General features: G+C 43.7%; 1 protein-coding gene and 1 long non-coding RNA gene across 3 annotated transcripts; one reads left to right on the top strand and one right to left on the bottom strand.

Moving 5' to 3' along the window:
• The first annotated feature begins 347 nt into the window (after positions 1-347).
• On the top strand, positions 348-22,817 carry NRROS (negative regulator of reactive oxygen species). 2 transcript variants are annotated; one of them, XM_036933174.2, is made up of 4 exons: positions 348-1,358; positions 16,978-17,098; positions 20,104-20,163; positions 20,596-22,817. In XM_036933174.2, the coding sequence occupies exons 2-4, from the start codon at positions 16,991-16,993 to the stop codon at positions 22,564-22,566; spliced, it is 2,139 nt and encodes a 712-aa protein (XP_036789069.2). In that variant the 5' UTR covers positions 348-1,358; positions 16,978-16,990; the 3' UTR covers positions 22,567-22,817. The 2 variants fall into 2 exon arrangements, with proteins under 2 accessions (XP_036789069.2, XP_036789070.2); XM_036933175.2 differs by lacking the exon at positions 20,104-20,163 and having other exon boundaries at positions 353-1,358.
• LOC130683584 (uncharacterized) lies at positions 8,403-16,962 on the bottom strand. The gene is made up of 2 exons (XR_008997392.1): positions 15,154-16,962; positions 8,403-8,600 (listed from the first exon to the last, which is right to left on the bottom strand). It is a non-coding gene; the product is annotated as an uncharacterized LOC130683584 (long non-coding RNA).
• Positions 22,818-23,494: the final 677 nt, after the last annotated feature.

The raw sequence follows: 23,494 nt of genomic DNA, 5'->3' as shown, positions 1-23,494 counted from the left end.
TACTGTGACAGCCAAACAGGGCAGAGCAGCTGGCTGGGACAAAGGATAAGACTTGAGTTTTGGAGACATTGTGTTGCGGCCACTGTGGGACATGTAGGAGTTGACTGACCAGTAGAGGGTTAAAAACAGAACTCTGGATCTTCTCTCTTAGAAAAGAATGTTGGAGGTAGAGATTAAATTTGGGAGTTAGCAACATATTGATAGACATAAGGCAATAGAAAACATGCTTACTATGAAAGAGAAAAGGCCTTAAAAGAGAACTTCTGTTTATGAAAATTTGAATTTTACTTATTTTTTCATTAATGTCATCGTTATTACCATTACAAATGAATATTTTAAGAGCAGAGACAATTTGCTGGATGTGTGGAGCAATAAGGACTTGCTCCTGTTGTCTGAGGATGGGCAGGCCAAGGATAATAATGACACACAGAATCACAAATCAACAGGCTACAAGAGAGTGGAGACAATCCCCAGGACACTTCAACTCTCCATATCCGATGGGAAATAGCAGAACAGGAGATCCCTTCTCTGACTCCCCCAGTAGAGTGTCCCCTTTACTCATTTGGCATGCAGCAGCCACTCAATGTTTTGCCTCCTCCACTAGATGGTAAGTTCCTTGAGAACAGGAGTTATGAGATAATGCATATAAAGCTCTTAGCATAGTGCCTGGCACCCCTTTAACTGTGGCTATTACTAATTCAATTACTCTTTTGAATTTTTGGCGAGAATTAACAGGGCATTTTGCACACATCAAGTACAAAACATTTATTCATCCTATGATCAAGAAGTTCATGGCACTGGGACAGTCCACCACAAAGCAATTTTCATTCCTTTTTCTTTTCTTTCTTTTTTTGATGTGGACACATAAAAGGAGATTATTAATAAAGACTAGCTGAGTGGCTGACTCTTCCAGAAAGCGGACTCTCTCCCAACCAGAAATCGTGCGTCCACCTCATTCCAAGATCTTTTCCAGATTGACCCTCGGACAAACCTTGGAGAAGAATTTCTGGGTCAGCTTTGCTCACAGGCAAGGCTCGAACGCCGAGAAGTCTCTAGGGCAAGAAAGCCTGGGGAGCCTCGGTTAATCGTGCTGGGAGACCATACAAACATCCGATGCCCCTAGCCGCCCACCCGCGGCGGCAGTTCCCTCTAAGACGCCTGCTCTCGGTGACGGCTGAGTCGCTGAGCAGCGCACTCTCCATGTGACTTCAGTTTCCGTCCGTTCCTTCCGCAAGTGCTAAAATAATCTCCTGCCCCAAGGAGAGGAGGCAGCCCAGCCCCGCGTTCGGCTGCTCTCGAGAAGGCCGGAGCCCCGGGAGAGGATGCGCCGCGCGGAGCCGCCTGGGCCTGCGGGAGCCGTGAGTATTTCCCGCGCGGCCGCCTCCCCGCCGGGCAGCCGCCGCGCTTCTGTAGGGCGAGCGGGGCGAGGCGCGTGGTAGATGGTCAGCATCCGCGGCCCACAGCTTGGGGCTGACGGGGAAGTTGTGGCTTGTTGCACCCAGGCTCCACCGCGTTTGTGCTCAGTTTGGGGGCTACAGCCCGGAGTAGGTGAAAACACCTACAAAGAGGTGTTCGAACAAGGGGGGCTTCAGATTCCTGGTTGGAAGGTTTGCTTCCTGGCTCTGTGGGGAGAATTTCTGAGCCTCAGTTTCTTCATCTGCAAAGTGGGAACAATAAGGCTCCCTGCCTAGGCTGGATTTAGTGGATGTAATGAGACTACCTTGTGAACGCTCAGCATGCTGAGTGCTTGGATGGCCTTCCCTGCCCAGGACCTGGACTGAGAATCACCGTTTCGTATATGAAGACACTGAAATGCATTAATCGTGGCGCACATGTGTGGATGTCTTCCATGTGCCAGGGTGTTCAAGGTGTTGGGGATGGAGCTGTGAAGAGAGGCAAAGCCCCATCCCCACAGAATGTCCTTGGGAAATTCAGTAGGGTTGTTACTTGGACCCACAGCTAGTAAGTATCAGAGAGGCACTAGACCCCAGGACTTTCTGCCCCATTGTCCTGTGTTCTTCTGTAGCCCTCAAGGCCTCTCCACGTGGGCCGGATCCTGGAGGGTTCAGCATGTATCCCCATGTACTCAGGAACTGACATAAATAGGGAGTCACTGGCTGGACTCCAGGCAGCCCTCAGAACGGGCTGCCACCTCTCTTCACCCCTGAGAGAAGGTGACCATGTGCCCAGCTGAGGAGGCTAAGACAGGATCCTAAGAATGGAGACCCTGGATAGGGCTAGTCCCGGGCAGTGCTCTTCCAAGGGGCAGCAAAGGGACCCCACTGCAGGTTTCTTCCATGATGCTGTTAGGATTCTGGATGGTAGAAACATTCAGTGTTTATAGAACTGGCCTTCCAAGATCTGTACCCCCTGCACTGGGCTGTGCTGCACAGGCTATTTCTGTGGATGTTAATGATTTGCTAGGTTTTACAGTCCTGAGACTGACTGACTTCCCTTGCATACCTGTAGGTTAGTACATATATGTCTGAGAGTTTCTAGAGGATATTATAGAATCATGGGCCCAGAAAACAAATACAAATACAAAAACCTTCCACTCTTGCCTTTAGGTTAAAAAAAAAAAGAAAATCTGTTTCACAGAGAGGGTGCTTTCATCTAATGGGTGCCCTCATGGAAACTTCTTGAAAACCCGTAGAAACTGCTCCTACATGGTGCTTAAACCTGCCATCCAAGAGCAGCAGCCTCCCAGAGAGCAGGCTCCTAGCATCCCTGTCCTTGGGGAATGCATTGTCTTGTCTGTTTCTGGTCTTCTTTCTTCATCATGGAAAAGTGACCCTAGAACTGATTATAACCTACATTCTAGCTGCAGTGTGCATCCACACCACAAAGCATAAACTAGATTCTTGGATGGACAACTCAATGTGCCCCACGTAATGCTCAGATCCATATTATAACCACATAGGTTAGGGGAGAGTAGGCTTTCAACCATGACTGAAAAGCAGTATCTTTCTCAGGCCATGCTGGTGTGCTCAGTGATGCCTACTGATGTGTGTGCAACATTAGTGGCAAATATTTTTGCCTTTGTTGGCACTTTTTGTTATACTCATTTTCTCCCAAACTATTCTCAACTTCATTGAACAAACGTCATGTGCTCAGTGTGTGGGGGTTTCTGGGGTAAGTTAGGTACTGATTTCTGAAGGCTCAGAGAGGTGAGGAGAGAGAAAAAGGACATTGATACTTGGCTCTTATCAAACTTCTCAAGCAACTGTAAACTTGAGTTCAGGTGTCTTTTGGTTGCAAATGACAAAAACCCAAATCAGCTTGGCTTCAACAATAACAACAAAAAAGGATTTTATTGCTTCAAATAACAACAGCAAAAATCTATGGGTAACAGCTTCAGGCATGGCTGGATCCAGGAGCTCAAACATTGCCAGGAATTTATTTCCTTCTTAGCTTTGTTTTCTTCTGTGTAGGCTTTATTATCAGGCAGCTCCTAATTTTGATAGCAAAGATACTCCCATTCCTCTGCAAATTCAAAGAACATCAGCTCCGAGCTTAATCACCACCAGTTTGGCAACTGAAGCAGGAAGAGAAAGCCTCTTTCCCAAATAATTCTAGCAACTATTCTTGGATTGACTCTCACAGAGTTGGCTTCTGTAATGTACCCACTGTAAACCAAACAATGTGGGTAGGGAAACTGGAGGCTCTAATAGACCCAGACTTGTTTATAGGTCCCTCCTTGGAGCCAGGAATTGAGGTCAAACCCAAACAAACATGGACTTCTTAAAGGAAGGAGGTTGGTTGTGTGACATCATAAGGAAGTAGTAGAACCCTGTCAGGGTTCTCACCAGTGAGATGGGCATGAGGAGCAGTGCTGGTGCGGTGATGGGTTAAATGTGTCCACAAAGCCCTGTGATGACACAGAGACTTCCCGCCTCCAGCCGCAAACCAGAGGTCACCTCGGTCAGGTGCTGTGCCATGGTTCAAGGAAGTTCCTGCTGCCACCTCCAAGAAAATAATTAGGAGTGGATTTCTCCTTAGAAGATAGCACCTGGTGCCGTCTTTTCACCCTGGCTCTTCCTAAGCAGGACATTAGGTGTCTGAGGCAGCCCAGCACCCACAGTTCCTGCAGGGGCTCATCTTGGGGTGCACCTCATGTCACTCCATTTTGGATGGCAGGCTGGACACTAGCTCCTCCTGGTCCTCCCTATTGTCACTCCCTCATCTGGTCCAGCCATGATCCCTCGGGTCTCCTGCCTTTCCAGTGTCTCCTCTCAGTGGTCCTACAAGACACCAAGGCAGAGCTCTCTCCCTTAGCCTGCAGTCAGTGGGGAGTGGGTCTTCCCATGCCTGGCCCTGGGCCACCTCCTTTGGCTTCAGGCATGGTAATGGTGTCCCTACTGCTGCCCAGCCTGACATCCTGAGACTTCCTCATGGGACTCTCCCAATGGCCTTTCTCTTATTCTAGGTTCTTGCACCTTTCCTCAGGTCCCTAAACCGAGGCTTGCATTTTAGTTAATAATTCTGGCTTCTTATTTCCTTCTATATCCCCTATTTTTTTCTAGGCTTTCTAGCTCCTTTTGCAGAAGCTCTAAAGGCCCTCATCTTTGTCAAACATATACTCCATGGCATTGACAGGCTATCTCATCCCCACAGAAGACCATGGCCCCATGAACGCTCAGGGGTGCTATTCAGAATATCAAACGCTGCGTGGTATAGACAAGATCAATCAGCATGGACATTGTCATTAGATGCAGGGTCCTGGGGGCCCCTGCTGGGTCAGCTGTTACCTCCTTGGCTACTGCGTCATGGAGGCAGGGGCACCTAGGAGTTCCAAGAGAGCGGCCTGGAAGCCAGGGTAGGGGCTGGTGGTACATCTGTTTATCGACTAGTACATACCTGTGCAACCCAGCTGAACATTCACCCAACATATATTCCTCTCGGACAGGTGAACATCCCACACCTCCTACCTGGGCCAGAACTCAGCTCTGGTTTTGGCATCACTGTTTACAGTTGATGTGACTTGATCAATTCACTTTGGCCTTTTTGAGTCTTAGGCTAATTATGTGTAAAATGAAGATAATAAGCAGGGACTTGAACATAGATATCTGTACACCAATGTTCACAGCAGCAATATTTACAATGGCCAAAAGGTGGAAACAAACCAAAGGTCCACTGAGGGATAAATGGATAGACAAAATGTGGTTTATACATACCATGGGATATTATTCAGCCATAAAAAATGATAAAGTTCTGAAACATACTATTACATGGAGGAACCTTGAAACATTATGCTAAGTGAAATAAGCCAGGCATACAAGGACAGATATTACATGATTCCACGTATATGAGATAACAAGAATAAGCAAATATATAGAGAAAGAAAGAATAGTGGTTGCTAGGAGCTGAGGGGAGGGAGGAATGGGGAGTTACTATTAAATGGGTACACAGTTTCAGTCTGGGATGATGGAAAAGTTCTGGAGAAGGATAATGGTGAGGTTGCCCAACAATGTGAATGTATTTAATGCTACTGAATTGTATCCTCAAAAAGGGTTAAAATGGCAAATTATATGTAGATTTTTACCACAATAAAAAAATGGAGGTTATAATGCCTACTATATAGACTGTTGCAAGTATTAAATGATCAAAGGTCTGTAAGAAGCCTTTGCAACCTTAAGTGCTATTATGATTATCATCATCTAAGATCATTAAGGTATAATTCAATCATTTTGGTTTTATCCATGAGTTCTCTAAAAATCATTATTATTGGGGGTGTGGGATTTTTTAAAAATCACATTACTCTTATTTCTCTGTGAATAAAAAGTTTTAGAGAAAAAATATCAGCCTTAGAAGAGGTAGCCACTTTGCCAGTACAATTTGAGAGATTTTGAAAAAAACATAATTATCTCCCATACCATCCTGAAATTATACCATGAAAAATGTATTATTTTTCATCATTATCTATATAAATACATATTAGAGCAGGGTATTAAAGAGGATATCAGTCATTCACACTTTAGTGTGAATATAGCTTTCCTCCTAATTCTGGCTGAGAACACTAAGGCAGTGATTATTAAATCTTTTTTTTACAAGACAGAGTATTTTTTCTAAATAGCATAGCTAACTTTGCAACCTCAATTAAATTGAGGTTAAATAAATTAAATTGACACACAGTATGGAAAAACTAGGAACTTTTTAAAAGTTAAGTCACTTGATATGAATTCTTAAGTATTTAGAGGGAAATATACTGATGACTGAAACCTATATTGAAATGCATCAAAGAATAAGATGGATAGAAGGATAGGTAGATGAATATATTCATGACACAAACAAGTACAGTAAAATGTTAATAGCAGGATCTAGGTGGTGGGTATACCAGTGACCACTGTCAAACTCTTTCAAATTTGCTGTATGTTAAAATTTTTCATAATAAAATGTTGGGGGAAAGTCAAGTTACTAATAATACCTAGTAACCACCCACATTCCTTTTCATAAACATAAAAATCAAATAATAGATAAATAAAGCTTCCATGGGAGCTATAACCATCTATAAATATACTATCATATTATGTGGATTATTGGGTTATGGCTCCAACTGAATTGTTAGTATATGATGAAGAGGTGGCATATGCACTGGGCCTGAAGAATGAACAGGAGTTCAGCAGTTGGTGAAGACCAGAAAAGGGGTCTTTTCCACAGAGGAGACAGTATATGAAAATTCATGATTTAGTCAAGGATAGCAAGCATCCCAGGGTGGCTGGGGCTTGTGGTATTGAGGTTGACTTTTGCTGGACTCCTGACTAGGTTTGAATGGCAGCTCTGGCATTCTCTATGTGGCCTAAACCTTTGTGAACCTCAGTTTACCATGTGTAAAATAGGGATGATAACCTTTACCTGCTTGGATGTTGTGAGGATTATTATATGTAAAGCACCTGGCATAGCACTTATCCCAGGTGAGCACTCAGTAAACATTAGCTGTTACAGTTAAGAGCCTGGAAAATGATATGGGAGCTTGAATACTATCCACTGAGTTCCTCAGTTATCAGAAATCTATACCATTTCATTTTTCAGTTGCGCCCTTTCTCAAGGGAACCAAGGTTGGGAGGGCAGAGGTGATATATTTCCATTCTCGCCAACAAGCTCAATTATCACCTATAACCCCTTTCCTGCCCGTGGTCTCACACAGACTCTGAAGATCCCAAGGTCCGTCTGCAGCGCACATGCATGGGAGAAGGTGCTGAAGCTCCTCTGTTTGATTTATTCCAACCCCAGCTCCCTGTTTGCACAGAGGAACCCTGCCTTCCCTTTAATTGTGACACTACTTTGTCTTATTAATGAAGTTCACAACATTTCCTCACATTGATAAAGCTTTTTCATACACATTCTCTCCTCCGGTCTTGACACAACCCTGTGAGGTCAGCGAGGCAGGTATTATTGTCACCCATGGCCACCCCAGCAATGATCAGAGAGAACAAGCCTGTGCTACTGTAAGGAAATGACGAGTTTGAAACTAATGCATTATTGATGGACACCTGTCCACAGGCATTATGTGGGCCTGTCATAAACAAAGGTGACACCAGGGGCCCCCCACCAGCCATGGAAGAGCAAGTTGTTATCTGCTTAGTGGGAGCAGATTTGCATTTTTTAAGACCTGTGACCATGGAGCAGGACAGAGTGAACCACCACTGTTGGTTCTGAAGGGTCAGCGCTGGCCACCCAGGAAAGCTGGTTGACTCATTCCTCACACTGAGGAGCTAAATGGAGCAGGGCAATGCTCTCAGCAGGGCTCCACACGCTGGTTGCCTGGAGTTGTCACAGGAAGAGCCCAAGGGAAGAAGAGCTGCTGTGGCTTCCAGCCTCCTCCGCTATTCCCAGACCAAGACTCTTTGCACAAGCCCCGGGAGAGCCTGGCTGGCCAGGTGTGCTAGCTTCAGGGGGAACAAGAGATCTGTACTTTCAACCAGTGCTTGGAGACCACTGCACTGTGTTCCCTGTGGCACCTTGGTCATATCATTTCATTGCTCTGGCCTGAGTGCCATCACCTCCAAAACACCAGTGGCTAGTCCCTTCAGAAAGACTACAGTTCTTCTCAAAAGGATGGTCAGCTACTAAATTTGAATGAAAGTGCATTTGCCAGAATGCACATGCAACAAAGCTGTCCTGTCTCATGCCAATTCTTAAGACCCCACATTCAAGGAGCATTCCAGCAAATTCAGATCAGACAACTCCTCACTTATTTGTCCAGGCTTAGAGGGGGATCCAAGTCCTAGGAGCAGATGCAAAGGGGTCCCAGTAGTACAGCCAGCTTCATACAAGCAGTGAACTGCCAGCCTGGTGTCTTTAAGCATGGGCAGGTTGACAACCTGTCAGGGATGAGGATGCTGCAAAGATGACAAAGACTATTTTTTTAATTAAAAAAAAAAACTTCTCTCAATACAGTTAACAACCTTGCAACACGGGCATTATTTACTGGGGAGGAAATTCAGGCCAAGATGTTGAGTGATGCACCCAAGGTCAGAGGCAATCTCTGAACCTGCTCTGTCTGTCTATACCCTTGGCCAGGGCTCTTCCTTCACCCTTACAGCTGCCTTTCCAGGATCCAGGCTAAGAGACTGCATCCCCAAATCTAAATTCCCTGGACCCTGAAAAAGAAAAGTAATGTCTACAATAAAACTTATTTTAGTTATTAGCCAATGATATTTTTTATTTCATGAACTCCAAATATGATCATTTTAAGCACATACACAATAATTTCAATTTTAAGTACCCGTAAGACATTCTGTTTTAGTGATATTTATTAGGCTTTGATTGTGAAATATATTTTAATTTTTAAGGAATAATAGATTGACTCTATTCTTTTAAAATTTGTCTTAACATAGTAATTGAAGTGGATTGTTGGAAAATAGAAAAAATAAAGAAGCAAAAATACAGATGTGGAAGAAGAAAATATCAGACACAATCCTCCCCACTGTTGAGATTCTGACATGTGCCCTTTCACGTATTTCCCATGCACATGCAGATGAATCCATATTCTTTGAACTGAGTTGGGATTATATTATACATTCTGTTATGTCCTTTCCTTTTTTTCCCTAGAAATACTTCATTTTGAACATATTTTTATGTCAATAAATATATTGCTACCAAAGAAATTTTAATTGAAGAGCATTATTCCTGTCATCATGTATTTAGACAATCCCTTCACTGTTGGATTTTTGGATGGTTTCCACTTTTTAAAATTATCATTACTAATGTTGCAATAAACATTTCTGTAAAAATATTTTCACAAAGATTGTGATTTCTTAGGATAAATCCCAGAAGTGGAATTAATGAATCAAAAATATCTACATTTGCAACATCATTGGTAACTTTTGTCCTTGAGAAAAAGTGTGCTAATTTGCTCTCACACCTTCAGGGTACAAGACAGTTCTGGGGTGGGGAGACTCAAGAGCAATTGTGTTGCCTATATTTTAACAAATTCATTATTAAGAGAGAAAGCCAGAGAAGTAAATCATGGGGTCTGAATTCACACACCACAATTCTAAATTCTGTGTTGCCCCAGTCCTCAATATGCAAGCTCTTGTTTAATGCATCCACTGTCTGAATACTGATTCTTTGCAAAATACAGGAATGTATTAATTCAACCAAAGACTTCAGCTGGTTCTTTTATAACAATTCTTCAATTTCTTTTACATACTTAAAAAAAATCTTTGGATGTAAAAGTACACATCTTAGGCATTTCTCCAAATTTAGACATTTCTCCAAAGAAGATTTAGAAGTAAGTCACTAAACACGAAAATGCTCAACCTTATTAGTCAGTCATCAGGGAAATGCAAATCAAAACCACAAAGAGAGCACTTCACACCCACTAGGATGGCTATAATAAAAATGACAGAAAATAACAAGTGTTGATGGGGATGAGGAGAAACTGGAACTCTCACACACTGCTAGTGGGGATGTAAAATGGTGCAGAAACTTTGGAAAACAGTCAGTGGCAGTTCCTCAGAGTTAAACACAGACTTTACCACATGACCCAGAAATTTCACTCTCGTGGTGTATACTCAAGAGAATTGAAAACATATGTCCACACAAAAACTTGTACATGAATGTTCATAGAAGCATTATTAATAACAGCCAAATGGTGGAAGTAATCCAAATGCCCACCAACTAATGAATGCATAAACAATGTGGTAAACCCATACAATGAAATGTTATTCAGCCATAAAAAGGAATGAAGTACTGACACATGCCACAATATGGATAGTCTTTGAAAACATTATACTAAGTGAAAGAAGCCAGACACCAGAAGCCACATATGATTCGATATATATAAAGTGTCCAGAATAGGCAAATTCATAGAAATAGAAAGTAGATTAGTGGTTGCTAAAGGATGGGGGCATGTTTGCTAATAGGTATAAGGTTTCATTTGGGGCATGCAAATGTTCTGGAATTAGTAGTAATGGTTGCACTACTCCGGGTATATGCTAAACACCACTGAATTGTACACTTTTAAAGGGTGAATTTTATGTATCTCAATTTTAAAAGTACACACGGTGGCTTACTTGTAGAAAAGAGAGAACAGAGTATCTTTAAAACTTTTAGCCATCTTTCTTAGATTTGATACCTAGTTGTCAAAGTAATCCTAAATTCAGTATTCAAAATTGAATAGTTTCATCTTGAATTTAAAGTTCGAACCAAAATGTCATTCTGGTTTTTATCCTTCCCTCTCTCTGTCCCTTTCTCTCTCCCTCCCTTTCTTCTTTCATTTTAAAGCTGTATTTTAAGCAATAAATATATATTGCTGAACTCTGCTTAGTGTAAGTACAATTTCTCCAAGCAAAAATCTTGCAAATCAAGTTAGTTTTGGGTGCAGATTCTTATAAAATAGGGATGATCATCTAACATAATGATTTGTCAATACCCAAAATAAGTCAAATTTCCTGTTACATGAATCTAATTAGTTTTAGAATGCACTTTTTAAATTTTTTTCTGCTTGTATGTGTTCATTTTTTGTAACTTTTTTCAAGTGATTTCAAACTTACAGGAAACTTACAAGAACAATACAAAGAATTTCCATGAATTCTTCACCCAGATTCACCAACTGTTAACATTTTGTCAGATTGGCTCTCTCTCTCTCTCTCTCTCTCTCTCTCTCTCTCTCTCTCTCTCTCTCTCTCTCTCTCTCTCGGCAAACTTTTATGGCAAGGGCACTACAGAGATGGGGCTCTGTGTTTCCCACGGCACCACACCTGGGAGGCTCAGAATGTCAGGTAGTCTCACCATAGGAAATGCTGAATTCGAACATTTGATGAACGTTAAGTTCACTTTCATTTTTTGCTAAGAATCAGAGACCAAAGCTGCTTGCCTGAGGCTTCAAATACTTCGTGGCAGTAGGAGTTGCTTGAAGTGGTCACAGTCTAGGGTATCTGTACTTTATTATCTATTCTCTGTGGTCTGTGACCAGCTGTCCTTCCCTTTCTCTCAGGATCCCAGGTGGGATTTGCTCTTGCATTTTTAAACAAAGGCAGGCTCCCTTTCTGTGGAGCTCCCTATCTAGCACCTGTACCTTTCCGTCCACTGGCATCACCGTCACACATTTACACCCTGCACATGTGCATACACTGCTTTTAGAGATTCTCTCCCCTCAGACCAGTCTATAAGAATTTGTTTCTAACACCAGATACCGCTGAGAGTTAACTACTTTCTCCAAAGACCTCTTTGTTTAAAGCTTTTTCAGCTTATTTGATTATTTTCAGAAGAAAATTCTCAATTGCATGCTAATATATGTATAGCACTCTTAACACTTGCTACTAGCACCTTTAGCAAAGAGGTTGCAGCCCAGCTCTGGTGGCATCTGTAGTAGCAGCAACTGGAGAGGGTGGGAAGTGAGAGACCTGGGGAGGAAGGAGGTAATAGTCAGGGTACCCCTGAATATTAGAAATTCATCATCCTTTCCTGAAAATGCATCCAAAACCCACAGCAAAATAAAGGGCAGAATTAGTCCTTAGTATTCCCAAACTTTGAGCATAAGGAGACCTTCTTATGAATAAAAATTACCTGTAGACTGGTCTTTACCTGTGGTTGTGTTTTACTACCAGCTGATTAAGACACCATTATGGAAAGCTACGTGCAATTAATAACCCTTAAAAGGAGGTAAATTTTATTAATTTAGGAAAATCTACATACATTTGAAGAAAAAAGTTATATACATAGAGGACCTGATCAAAATAGGGATGCTACTGTACTCCTGCACTATTTTAATTCATATGATGATAAAGACATGGAAATTTCAGGGCTTCAGGAAGCAGAGGCCAGTCAAAAGATTTCATTCACCTTTTCTTTACAGTCCGTTGCAAATGTAAGTATCACCCACATGTCCCCTGCACCAAAGGGGACTGCATGTGGCCTGCATGTGGCTGTCATCTTCCGTCCAAGCAATCCTGAGCCCAGAACTGACATGGTCATGGGCATGGATAAGGAAATGCTGCCTCAGCTTACAGCTGAGCCACTGCTGGCAAGACCAGGATCCCCTTACGAAAGTAGTAAATGTTCCCATCCTTTTCACTGTTTCACACAGCCCATAAGACCATCCAATCAGTCTTGGGTTAACTTACATGGGTCAGTGAAGCAGTAGATTCTTCCTATTATTTTGTGGAAACAAAAAGAGTAAACAAGCAAAATCTCTAAGAAAAAGGAATTTTTGCAGAAGATGTGCATTCTTCTTGCTCACTGTTAGCATTCTCCTGTTTCAGAAGACAGTCTTGATTCGTGTTATTTTTATGAAATGAATCTGTTTTCACCACTTAATTTATTATGACCAGGTCTGGAAAGAGAAAAGCCAGACAAAAACCCATATGGTCTTTCTTCCTGAAAAGGAGTACTTTATAGACAAGGGATGAAGATGGAGTGGAATCACAGGTTTCTGTGATAACCAACTCAAGACTAATGTTTACAAAGAGTGATGACTAGACATAAACAGAATAGATAAGTAAGACATATAAATGTGACACTAAAAGGACTTCACTTTAACAGGAGGTAGAATTTATAATCTTAATATCTCCAGGTCCAATGCATTACAGACACAGTACAGAATCTTACTTCCTGCTAGCACCTGGGTCAATAGTGTCTTGTCTTTCAAGCTTTCCAGTGTTTAGAAGCTCACAGTCTTTGGCTTTAGCCATGATCATGATAACCATGACTGCAGAAAAGATATAGAGAGACCTTACAGAAACAAAGTGAATAAAAGAATATGAAATGTATACTCTCTACATAAAAGAGAATGGAATGTAACCATTTTCTGCCTCTACACTTGGAAGGAACTCTTCAGCCTTGTTGTCTCATTTAGGAAGAACAGATACAAGCAGAGTCTGTTAATGGTATCTGCTTCGCATGTCGAGATCTCGGGTCTTATAAAGTATATTTTCTCAATGGTCGCCTAGACCAGGAGGAGACACAAACTTATTCAGACCCTATTTGGAACATGGGCAGATTTGTGATTCCTTTGTATTAACTCTGTGGCTCCACAGTGCTGCACAGTCTATGAAATGGGAACCATTGTTTCAAGCACTTTTAATTATAATGAGGGGAGGTTCCAGTTTAATTATAATGTCATACTGCCACGTGTATCCTCCATCATAAGTGTTTTCCATTCACTTCCCTTTCTCCACCAAAAATATATCTCAGATGATTTGGCTTAAAAAAATGGATGCATTTTTTGGGAGATGTCAGAGAGACAGTTGTAAAGTTGGACAGTAACTTAACTACACACTTAAGCTTACTTGCTCTCTTACAGCTGGAGTCTCTGTTGAGGGATCTTCACCTAACTAAGGTTACATGTGGGTAGAGAGGAAGCAGTCCTGTGCATACAGGAGAGGGTTCATGGGATTTTCGAGAGAGATTTGGCCTCCAGATTGTTTATCTTGTAATCTTTGCAGTGCTCTGACTCTGATTAAGCCTTCTGCAGCTACACAGTCCAGGAAGAGTGTTTCTCAACCTAAATTGTTATTATTTTGACAGTCTTTTATTTATTTTCAGAGTTACTACATACCTTCTTGTTTAGTACTGCTCCAAGGCCATCCTCCCTTACATAATTGTATTAATCAAGGCCCAACCAGGAAACAGAAATGCCTAGATTATTTAAAAAGGAGGAAATTCAGTGCAGGAAATTGGCCACCTGTAATGGAAGAGGCTGAGAAGCCAACCAGAGCACAGACAGTTAACCCAGAGATTAGCCACCTCAGGAAACTGTGACCTTCCCTAGGTAGAGGAAAGGTAAAGAAAGGGAGAAGGGTGTTTCAGAACCTAGAAGTCACCAGAAGAAGCTTAAGGACTTCTCGGTCAAAGGCAGAGAGGGAGGGAAAGAAATACCCTGAATTCTCTCCTCCTTTTACCATCTACCTCCCTTTGAGCAAACCTGCTGAACGCCAGCTGACACTCAGAGCTTGGGAAACAGCCTTTAGAAGTCAGCCCCCTGCAGTACAAAGCAGGGTAGGGAAAGGATAAGGCACGGGTCCGAGAACAAACAGTTCTCAACCACCATAGTCAACTGCTACTGGGATTAGTCTTGTTCTGGTATTTATTAATGCAGAATTTTTAATCCAATCTTCCCACATATTTCACCCATTTAGTTAGTATAGTGATATATTCATTTGTTAAGCCAAATTTTTCATTCTTTTTCCTTCTTGTATAGCTATTGAATTACCTTGGCGATTATGCATAGAAATAACAACCACTTACCCAGCTCGTTGGTGTTTGGAACTCATAAGTAATAATTATGTTGTTAACTCATAGTTAATGAAGCACTTTCACATATACAGATTGATTCTCATAAAAATTCTGAATAGTTATTATCCCCATTTTGTAGAAGAATTACCTGAGTCTGAGTCTTAGAGACTTGATGTGAATTGCTCAAGGACAGAAAACAAATACTGGAGCGAGGATTCAAACCCTGGTCTGTGTAGTTCCAAACCCCATACTTTTACCATGCTGCCTCTTGAGAGAAGGAGTTGCCCATACGGGACAGCAAAAGTTTTCTGGATTGGCTGGCTGAGTTTAGGAAAAAGGAGAAAATATGTTTTAAAATCACAAAAATTTTCTCATTGACCTAGAAATCAAAATTACACCCTGGGCCTGACACCAGGCCTATTTAGCATTCCTGTCTGAAGAATTATATCCTTCTTGAAGAAACTGCACTCTTACCCTATACACATCCAGAAGCCAGTGTTTCAATACATGGGCTGGCTGATCTAGAAGGGTCAGTGTTGCAACAGCATGTACCATCCCAAGCCTGATGGACGGGGTGAGGGAGGGAGGGAGGAAGGAAACAGGCCCATGGTTCCCATCTCCCTGTCTTTCTTCAACAAAAGACAGCATGCCCAGTGAAATTTGAATGTCATATGAAAAATGAATTTTTTTAGTATGTCCCAAATATTGCATGGGACATATTTACACTAGAAAGTTATCGGTTGTTAATTTGACATTCAAATGGCATCCTGCAATTTGCTAAATCTGGCAACTTTATCTCAAGGTGGGCAGTGATCCCAATGTTTCAGGGGTGGACGTGTGTGTGTGTGTGTACGTGTGTGTGCTAGGACAGGAGCCCAGATGGCTTTGCCATCTGTGCCCTATTCATGCCACAAGGTAATAATTCCTGCAGAGGTGGGGGATTCCCAGTATCCAGCAAATACTGATGAATTCTGAATTGGAGGTTCCCTCTGTGGTAAGGAGAGCTGGTCTGACCTGAAGCTGAAGTTGATTTGCCTGGTTTCACTTAGCTTTTCTGTTTTCACTGGTGAGTATTCAAATCTGACCAGGAAGTTAAAATTAGCCTTAGAGATGTATAAACTTATTCGAAGAAAAAGAAAGAGGAAGGGGCCCAAGGTGGCCTAGATGTGTCAGGCAGAAAGGTCTGTGGGTCCCATGCAGCAGTGAGGAGGTGCGCATTAGCACTGGTGCTGCTGGCCCAGGAGAGGACTGGAAAGCAGGCCCAATGGTCCTTCCAGGGTAGATGCCAAGGAGAGGATGGGGCAGACAGGATGATGGGGCTGGGTACTTGCCTCTGGTTCTGAGGAACGTAGAGCTGGAAGGAGATGCCACTGGACTGTAAACTCTCCCAACCAGAGGGTAAGGTGATTCAACAGCCTCTACAGAGAGAGGTCTCATCCTGGGGCCCAAGGAGGAGGAACTGGGGGATGCTCCCACCCCTATCTCTACATCGATCTGGAATCTTGAGTAAGTCATTATTAACTCTGGGCCCTTGTATGCTCACCTCTAAAAATGTGATGGAGGAGGATATACTTTTCTGTTATGGTTCCTCCTAAAATCCTGTTAGTATATGTATAATTTTTAGCCTTTTCCTGACTCCTGTTTTGTGCTCACTGGCCAGGTAAGAGGGCTGGTAACAAACTTCATCAATAATTCTTATATCTGAAGATCACTTTTCACTTTCCCCTCAATTTTTTCACATATCCAGGCAAATATCAAAATCCTTTTTCAAAGAGCTATATTCAAATGACATTTACTCTTCTCTAAAAGCCTCGTGTCAACACAGCAATTAGGAACTCTGTAGGACCAGAGGTGACAATTAATATTTCAACCCCAGTTCACCATTCCTTTGTTCATTCAATCATTCAGCAGATATTTATGGAGCTCAGGCAATGTATCAGGCAGATTCGAGTTTGGGAGGAGGACTTCAAGAGAACTACAAAACATGCCACACTCTCAGGGACCTGAGACCTGATTCCTCAAATCCTTGGCTTTTCTCTTCTGCTGCTGGACTCCTCAGAGTTTCAGTGTCCAGCCACCCATCCATCAAATGGTAGAGGCAAAATGAAAATGAGTTCTTGTTGACAGCTGCAGTGAAAGGTTGAAAGTGTTGGCCAACTTGAGGTATTTGAATAATCTGTGGGTTTGCCCCTCCCTGGGCCTCGAAGACCAGACATAACTGGGAACTGGCTCCTACTGAGAGTGCAAAGGAGCCCTCTGGGATGTCCTTCACTCACTCGCTTCTTCCTTCCTCCCCAGTGCCGTACTTGAGATGGAGTTACTGCCCCTCTGGCTCTGCCTGGGTTTTCACCTAATGACAGCAGAATGGAGGAACCGAAGTGGGATGGCTACAGCAGCTTCTCAAGGGGGCTGCAAGTTGGTGAGTTTTCCCAGGGACTCCAAGTTTTTTGTCGCTCCTGTCCTGACAAGGTTTGGTCCATTTGGAAAGCTGATGGATTGTCCATCAAGGAGCGCTGGGAATGAAAGAGTCTGAATCACTCTGTACGTGCCTTGCACAATGGCATGTGCAAGCTACTCTCTAACCCAAGGTTAAGATGATGCCTGGGAAAGGCCAGACAGCCCCTGCCTGAACTTTTTCATACCTGCTGAAGATAGAAGTCCCCAGAGACAGACCTAGGTCTGCTAACTGGAACCGTGTTAAAAATCTAGATGGTTGAGCTCCACTAATGGTATCAGAATCTCTGGGTGGTTTATATTAAACTTGGAGAAGCCCTATCTCAAAGTTGGCATATGAGCTGATAGCAATGCTTAAGCATCAGTACTGAAGAGCACACAGCCCACGCTGCACTGCAGAGCAATGTATTTGACCACGCTTAGGCTAAGACAGTCCAGGAAATGGGTACCTGACCTTTTATGATTTACTCTCTCCAGGGCTTTCAGCCTATATACGTGGAAACAAACTTGCCTCATAACAGCTGAGCACATTTCTAGAAATTTTTTCCTTTGTCTATAACAGAGCAATATAAAAAATCTGCTTGAGAAACATATATTTAATAAACATTCCTTGAGTTCTATTAAATATCAGGCCCTGGGGAGGCAAAGTTGATGTCAAAGTTAATACTTGAATTCAAAAATGTGTTCTTGAAGCTGATAAATTTAAAAAACCCAGCTGGTCATGGTTCTTTACCACTTTTAGTAACCTCTAGCTGCCACACTGTGGTGTGCTCCAGTATGGGGTAAGGGTTATGAGCCAAACCCCAGTTTACTACTAGTGACTTTGGGGCCACTTTGTGTCTCAGTTTCCTCATCTGTAAAATTTGGAGGTAATAATAGCACCAACCAATAATACCATAACACGGGGTTCTCAGGATGATTAAGTGAGCTAATATATGTAAAGCACTCAGAATAGTGCCTTGGGTAGTAAGTGCTGTGTGCTCCATCTGTTGTTCTTGTTGCTGGTGGTCTCTGCTGCAGAGACAGTGTAAGATTAACTTCACAGTAGCTAGCCCAGGAATAAGAAGAGAAGGGAAGAAGGCATGAGTTCTTTGATAACTTTCAGGGTTCAGGCTAGACTCCCTGCCTGACCCTCTCCAGCCTGGTGGGCAGAAGGGACTCTGCTGCCAGTGAGCTCAAAGGGAGGAGTTCCCATGGCTCTTCTGAATTGAGGGCTGAGAGTTTGAGAGTCCAGGTACCCTCCATTGCCCCTCCTTGCTTTAGCTATTTGATGTTATTAAAGTGGACATGGTGGGCTCTAATGGTCATATGGTCATTTTGGAGCACTTCAGTGAGGCCACAGGGAATTGCAGAGGTGTGACCCCTACAACTGCAGCAGCTGTGGGGAAAAAGGGTCTCACAGCTTGAGAAAAGCCCCTAACCACAACATTCTCCAGAGGATGCCCCTGTTGAGGGGCAGACCAACACTTACTCAAATAAAGAAATGCACGTTGTTTCTGCGTGGGGAGATTCAGTTTTGTAAATATGTCAGTTCTCCCCCAGATTAACACATAATTGTTATGCCATCTCAGTCAAAATCTAAAGACATTTGGTGGGGAGGGGAGGTATGGAAGGAACCTAACAAATTCATTCTTACATTCATCTGGAAATTAGAAACAACTTAAATGGTCAAAAGTAGGAGATTAATTAATTATGCTAATCTTATAGCTAACATTTATTAAGCATTTATGTGTCAGGTTCTGTGTTGAGTGTTTTACATAAGCAATCATGCTGAATCCACCCTATAAGAACAACCCTATAAGAAAACTACAAGTATAATTTCCACTTTATAGGTGGAGTAATAAAGAGCCTGACTGGTTGGGTACCCAGTGCTACCCATATGATAAAAAGAGAACCGAGATGGACCTACCCTAGAATTCTTGCTCTTAGCCACTATTCATATGCTGTTCATGCAATGAATAATATACAGGTGCTAAAAAGAGTATGATCGAATTTATTTTTATTGCCGAGGCAATATGGCTATCATATTTCTGAAGGAGAAAAAAGTAGATTGCTGAGAAGTTTGTAGAGTACAGTCTCATAAAAATATATATATTTAAGGTAGATAATACATGTAGGAAAGAGTCCAGAAGGAGATGTAACAAAAGCTTAGTGGTGTTTTTTTGAGGGAGAGGCTGAGGTTACTGAAGAGTTTAATTTTCTGTATTTTGGTACTGTATCAATTTTTAACTATTAGGATGTTTTATTTTAATAATCAGATAAAGAACTTGGTGCTCCAAGAAGTTAATTCCTTGTGCAGAGTCCAAAGCTAGTCAGTTGCACAGCCATGAGTCAGACTTGAGTCTGTCATATCTCCAAACCTGTGCTGCTTCCTCTCTACCAGGATTCCAGTTGGCCCTGGGGTTGGGTGCACAGTTTCAGGCAATCACTGGCCCTGTCCTACTCATCAACCTGTGGAAAGGAATGCCGTTGCTCTTCTGTCTTCCCACTTAAAACTTTTTTCCTGGACGCCTAACCAAAGCCCGGCAGCTGATTGCTTTTGCCAATCTTGTAAAACACTGGACTGCGTTAAAGTATCCTAAGGCTTATTTGATTTCTGCAGGGAGAACAGGGTAGCCCCACCCCCTTTGCCTCCTTATGCTGTTCAATCGTGGTAGAACAGTATTGAGAAAAAGCACTGGACTGGGCATTAAGACCTCTGGTCACAAGTCTCAGCTCTGCCATTGGCTCTTTATTTCTCTACAGACCCCTCTCTACTTCTCTGTGGACTCAGGGTAGTGATGAACTCTGAAGTCCTTTGAAGCTCTACCATCTCTCAATACAGAATGTAGGGGAGCCTTGCAGGCAAAGCTTCTGTGGGTGAGCTGAAGATGCCACAGCACCTCTGGTTGTTTGGCAGTGTCTCTGTTAGACACACAGGTGTTACAGTAATAGCAGTAACATTGCAGTGGTGACCGTTTGCATTAATAGGGGTCCCTGTATGTCAAGCACTGTGCAGCCACTCGTCTGATCTCACTGCAATCCTCTCAAGTAGGTACTATCTTTAACTCCATTTTTTATAGGAAATAATAGACTTAGGCTAAATGATTTGCCCAAGGTCACCCAGGAAATAAATGGCAGAGGCATTTGACCAGAGACCTGGTCTTCAATTTTTCTCATAGTTAAAACCAAACTGAAAGTACAATTGTCACCATTCAGCACCAGATGGACAGGTGCTCAGACCTTCTCTACACATGGTACATTTTAAGTGGGACCTGGAGCTCAGCTCCTGGCTATTTCAGCATGAAGGCAAAGAACAAAGTTTCCTTTTGTTCTACATTTTCCTATCCTTTTAAAAATATTATGATCTCTAGAGCCATTCCCAGCCATTGCAGGAACACTCTGATGAATTAACTAGTTTCTATACATAAAGTTCTGCCTCAGAAGCCTCCTCCCTGCTGACCAGTGTGTTTTGGAACCTAGGTGGATGGAGTGGCTGACTGCCGAGGGCAGAACCTTGCTTCAGTGCCCAGCAATCTCCCACCCTCCTCCCAGGTGCTCATCCTGGATGCCAACCCTCTCAAGATCCTGTGGAATCATTCCCTCCAGCATTACCCTCACCTGGAGAGCCTCAGCCTGCACGGCTGCCACCTGGGGCGCATCAGTCGTGGAGCCTTCCAGGAGCAGGTGCATCTGCACAGCCTGGAGCTGCCTGATAACGCTCTGGCAGAGAGCTACAAGGAGACAGCGGCTGCCTTCCATGGCCTGCAGGGGCTGCGGCAGCTGGACCTGTCAGGGAACTCCCTCACAGAAGACATGGCAGCCCTCATGCTCCAGAACCTCTCTTCATTGCAGTCAGTGTCCCTGGCGAGGAACACCATAATGAGGCTTGATGACTCCATCTTTGAGGGCCTGGGGCGTCTCAGAGAGCTGGATTTGCAGAGGAACTACATCTTTGAGATTGAGGGTGGAGCGTTCCATGGCTTGACTGAGCTGAGACACCTAAACCTGGCCTATAACAACCTCCCTTGCATTGTGGACTTCGGCCTCACGCAGCTGCGGTCCCTCAACATCAGCTACAATGTCCTGGAATGGTTCCTGGCATCTGGGGTGGATGCTGCCTTTGAGCTGGAGATGCTGGACCTCTCTCACAACCAGCTGCTGTTTTTCCCACTCCTGCCCCAGTGCAGCAAGTTGCACACCCTCCTGTTGAGGGACAACAACATGGGCTTCTACAGGGACCTGTACAACACCTCATCACCACAAGAGATGGTGGCCCAGTTCCTCTTTGTGGACGGCAATGTGACCAACATCACCACCGTCAACCTCTGGGAAGAGTTTGCTTCCAGTGACCTCGCAGATCTACACGTCCTGGATATGAGCCAGAACCAGTTCCAATACCTGCCAGACGGCTTCCTGAAGAAAATGGCTTCCCTCTCCCACCTGAACCTTAACCAGAATTGCCTGGTGACACTCCACATCAAGGAGCACGAGCCCCCGGGAGCGCTCACTGAGCTGGACCTGAGCCAGAATGAGCTGTCAGAGCTGCACTTGGCTCCAGGGCTCCCTGGCTGCCTGAGGAGCCTCCGGTCATTCAACTTGAGCTCCAACCAGCTCCTGGGTGTCCCCACTGGCCTTTTCGCTGATGCCAGTAATATCACTACAATTGACATGAGCCACAATCAGATCTCACTTTGTCCCCAACCAGCTGGCTTCAACCTTGTGGGCCCCTCCAACTGTGTGGATTTCAGGAATGTGGCGTCTTTGAAGAGCCTCTCTCTGGAGGGCTGTGGGCTGGGGGCATTACAAGACTGCTCATTCCAGGGGACCGCCCTCACCCACTTAGACCTGTCTGGTAACTGGGGGGTTCTGAATGGGGGCATTGCTGCACTCCGGGATATTGCCCCCACATTACAGGTCCTGTCCCTCAGGAATGTTGGCCTCAGTTCCAGCTTCATGGAAGTAGACTTCTCTGGGTTTGGGAATCTGAGAGACTTGGATCTGTCGGGAAATTCCTTGACCAATTTCCCAAGGTTCAGGGATTGCCTGGCCCTGCAGACCCTGGATCTCCGCAGGAACTTGTTAACAGCCCTTCCCCAAAAGGCTGTGTCTAGGCAGCTCATGAGAAGTCTGCAGACCATCTACCTCAGTCAGAACCCATATGACTGCTGCAGGGTGGAGGGCTGGGGGGCCCTGCAGCACCTACACACCATCACGGACTTGGCCAAGGTCACTTGCAATCTCTCCTCCAAGGTTGTTCGCCTGATGGACCTACCCAGAGGCGTGCCTCAGGACTGTAAGTGGGAGCAGGCGGACATGGGCCTGCTGTACCTCGTGCTCATTCTTCCCAGCTGCCTCACCCTGCTGGTGGCCTGCACTGTCATCTTCCTTACTTTTAGGAAGCCTCTGCTGCAGGTAATCAAGAGCCGCTGCCATTGGTCCCCCATATACTGACCTGACTAAGTGCCAAGGTTAAAATTCGGTCTGTGTGTGGAAAAACACTTTCTCTGCCAAATTTCAGGATGTGAGGCAGAGGCGAGTCTGATGATGAGGTTTAAGTTAAAGCTTGAAATGTTTCCATCCCTAAATTACCCTGAGTTCCTCTTCCATCCTCTTGGTTCATCCCCATTATCATGGTAAAATATTTATTAAGTGACATCCAATGAAAACATAAAGCATGTCTCATAAATATTTTTTAAATCAAATGCAGTTTGTGTTTTATCTGTCTTGAATATTTTTTGGTAGTTTCCCATAGATTATTTTTCAGTGCCTTTTCCTTGGAGCTGGTAAGAAAGGGCAGTAATCCAATGCTACCTACAGCAAAAACAACTCCAAGAGCAGTCCTGTGAATGGTGAGAATCAGTGCCCTGGGGGTTCACCAAGGACAAGAATTTCAGAGCGAGCTGGGGCGTCTGAGCTGAGAACTCTTGCCTCTAGCCTTGGCTTGCATGGCCACTGCGGCCAGACTGGGCCTGCAACAGGGTCCTCGCTGGGTGCCCAGGGTTCACACCCAGAGTCTCTGGCAGGCAAATATGACCCTCCCATGGAAAAGTTAAGAGATCCATAACTGGGCCCTTAGTTTATTCATGCAGTAACTTGAAAAGCAGGCACAGCCCTTGTTCTGAGGGAAAGTAAAGAGAATGTGGATAGGAATCAGTTTGGTTAACTTGTGGATTACCCCAACTCTTCACAACCAGCCACAGACAGCATCTTAGCAGGTATTCAGTATCTGTACTCACTACATTCCTACTTTCCTTTCTGCCTCCCTTCCCTCAATGAATAGTGAACAATTTCTGCACTCCAATCTGGGGAGAAAAATAATAAGGATACAGGCCCTGCCCTTTCAGTAGTTTAGAATGTCCACTGTCTTTGCACTTTTTAT

Source organism: Manis pentadactyla, chromosome 1 (assembly GCF_030020395.1).
Source record: "Manis pentadactyla isolate mManPen7 chromosome 1, mManPen7.hap1, whole genome shotgun sequence".
Lineage (NCBI taxonomy): Eukaryota > Metazoa > Chordata > Mammalia > Pholidota > Manidae > Manis > Manis pentadactyla.
Note: the sequence above shows the minus strand (reverse complement) of the source record. Positions and strands in the feature narration are given on the sequence as shown.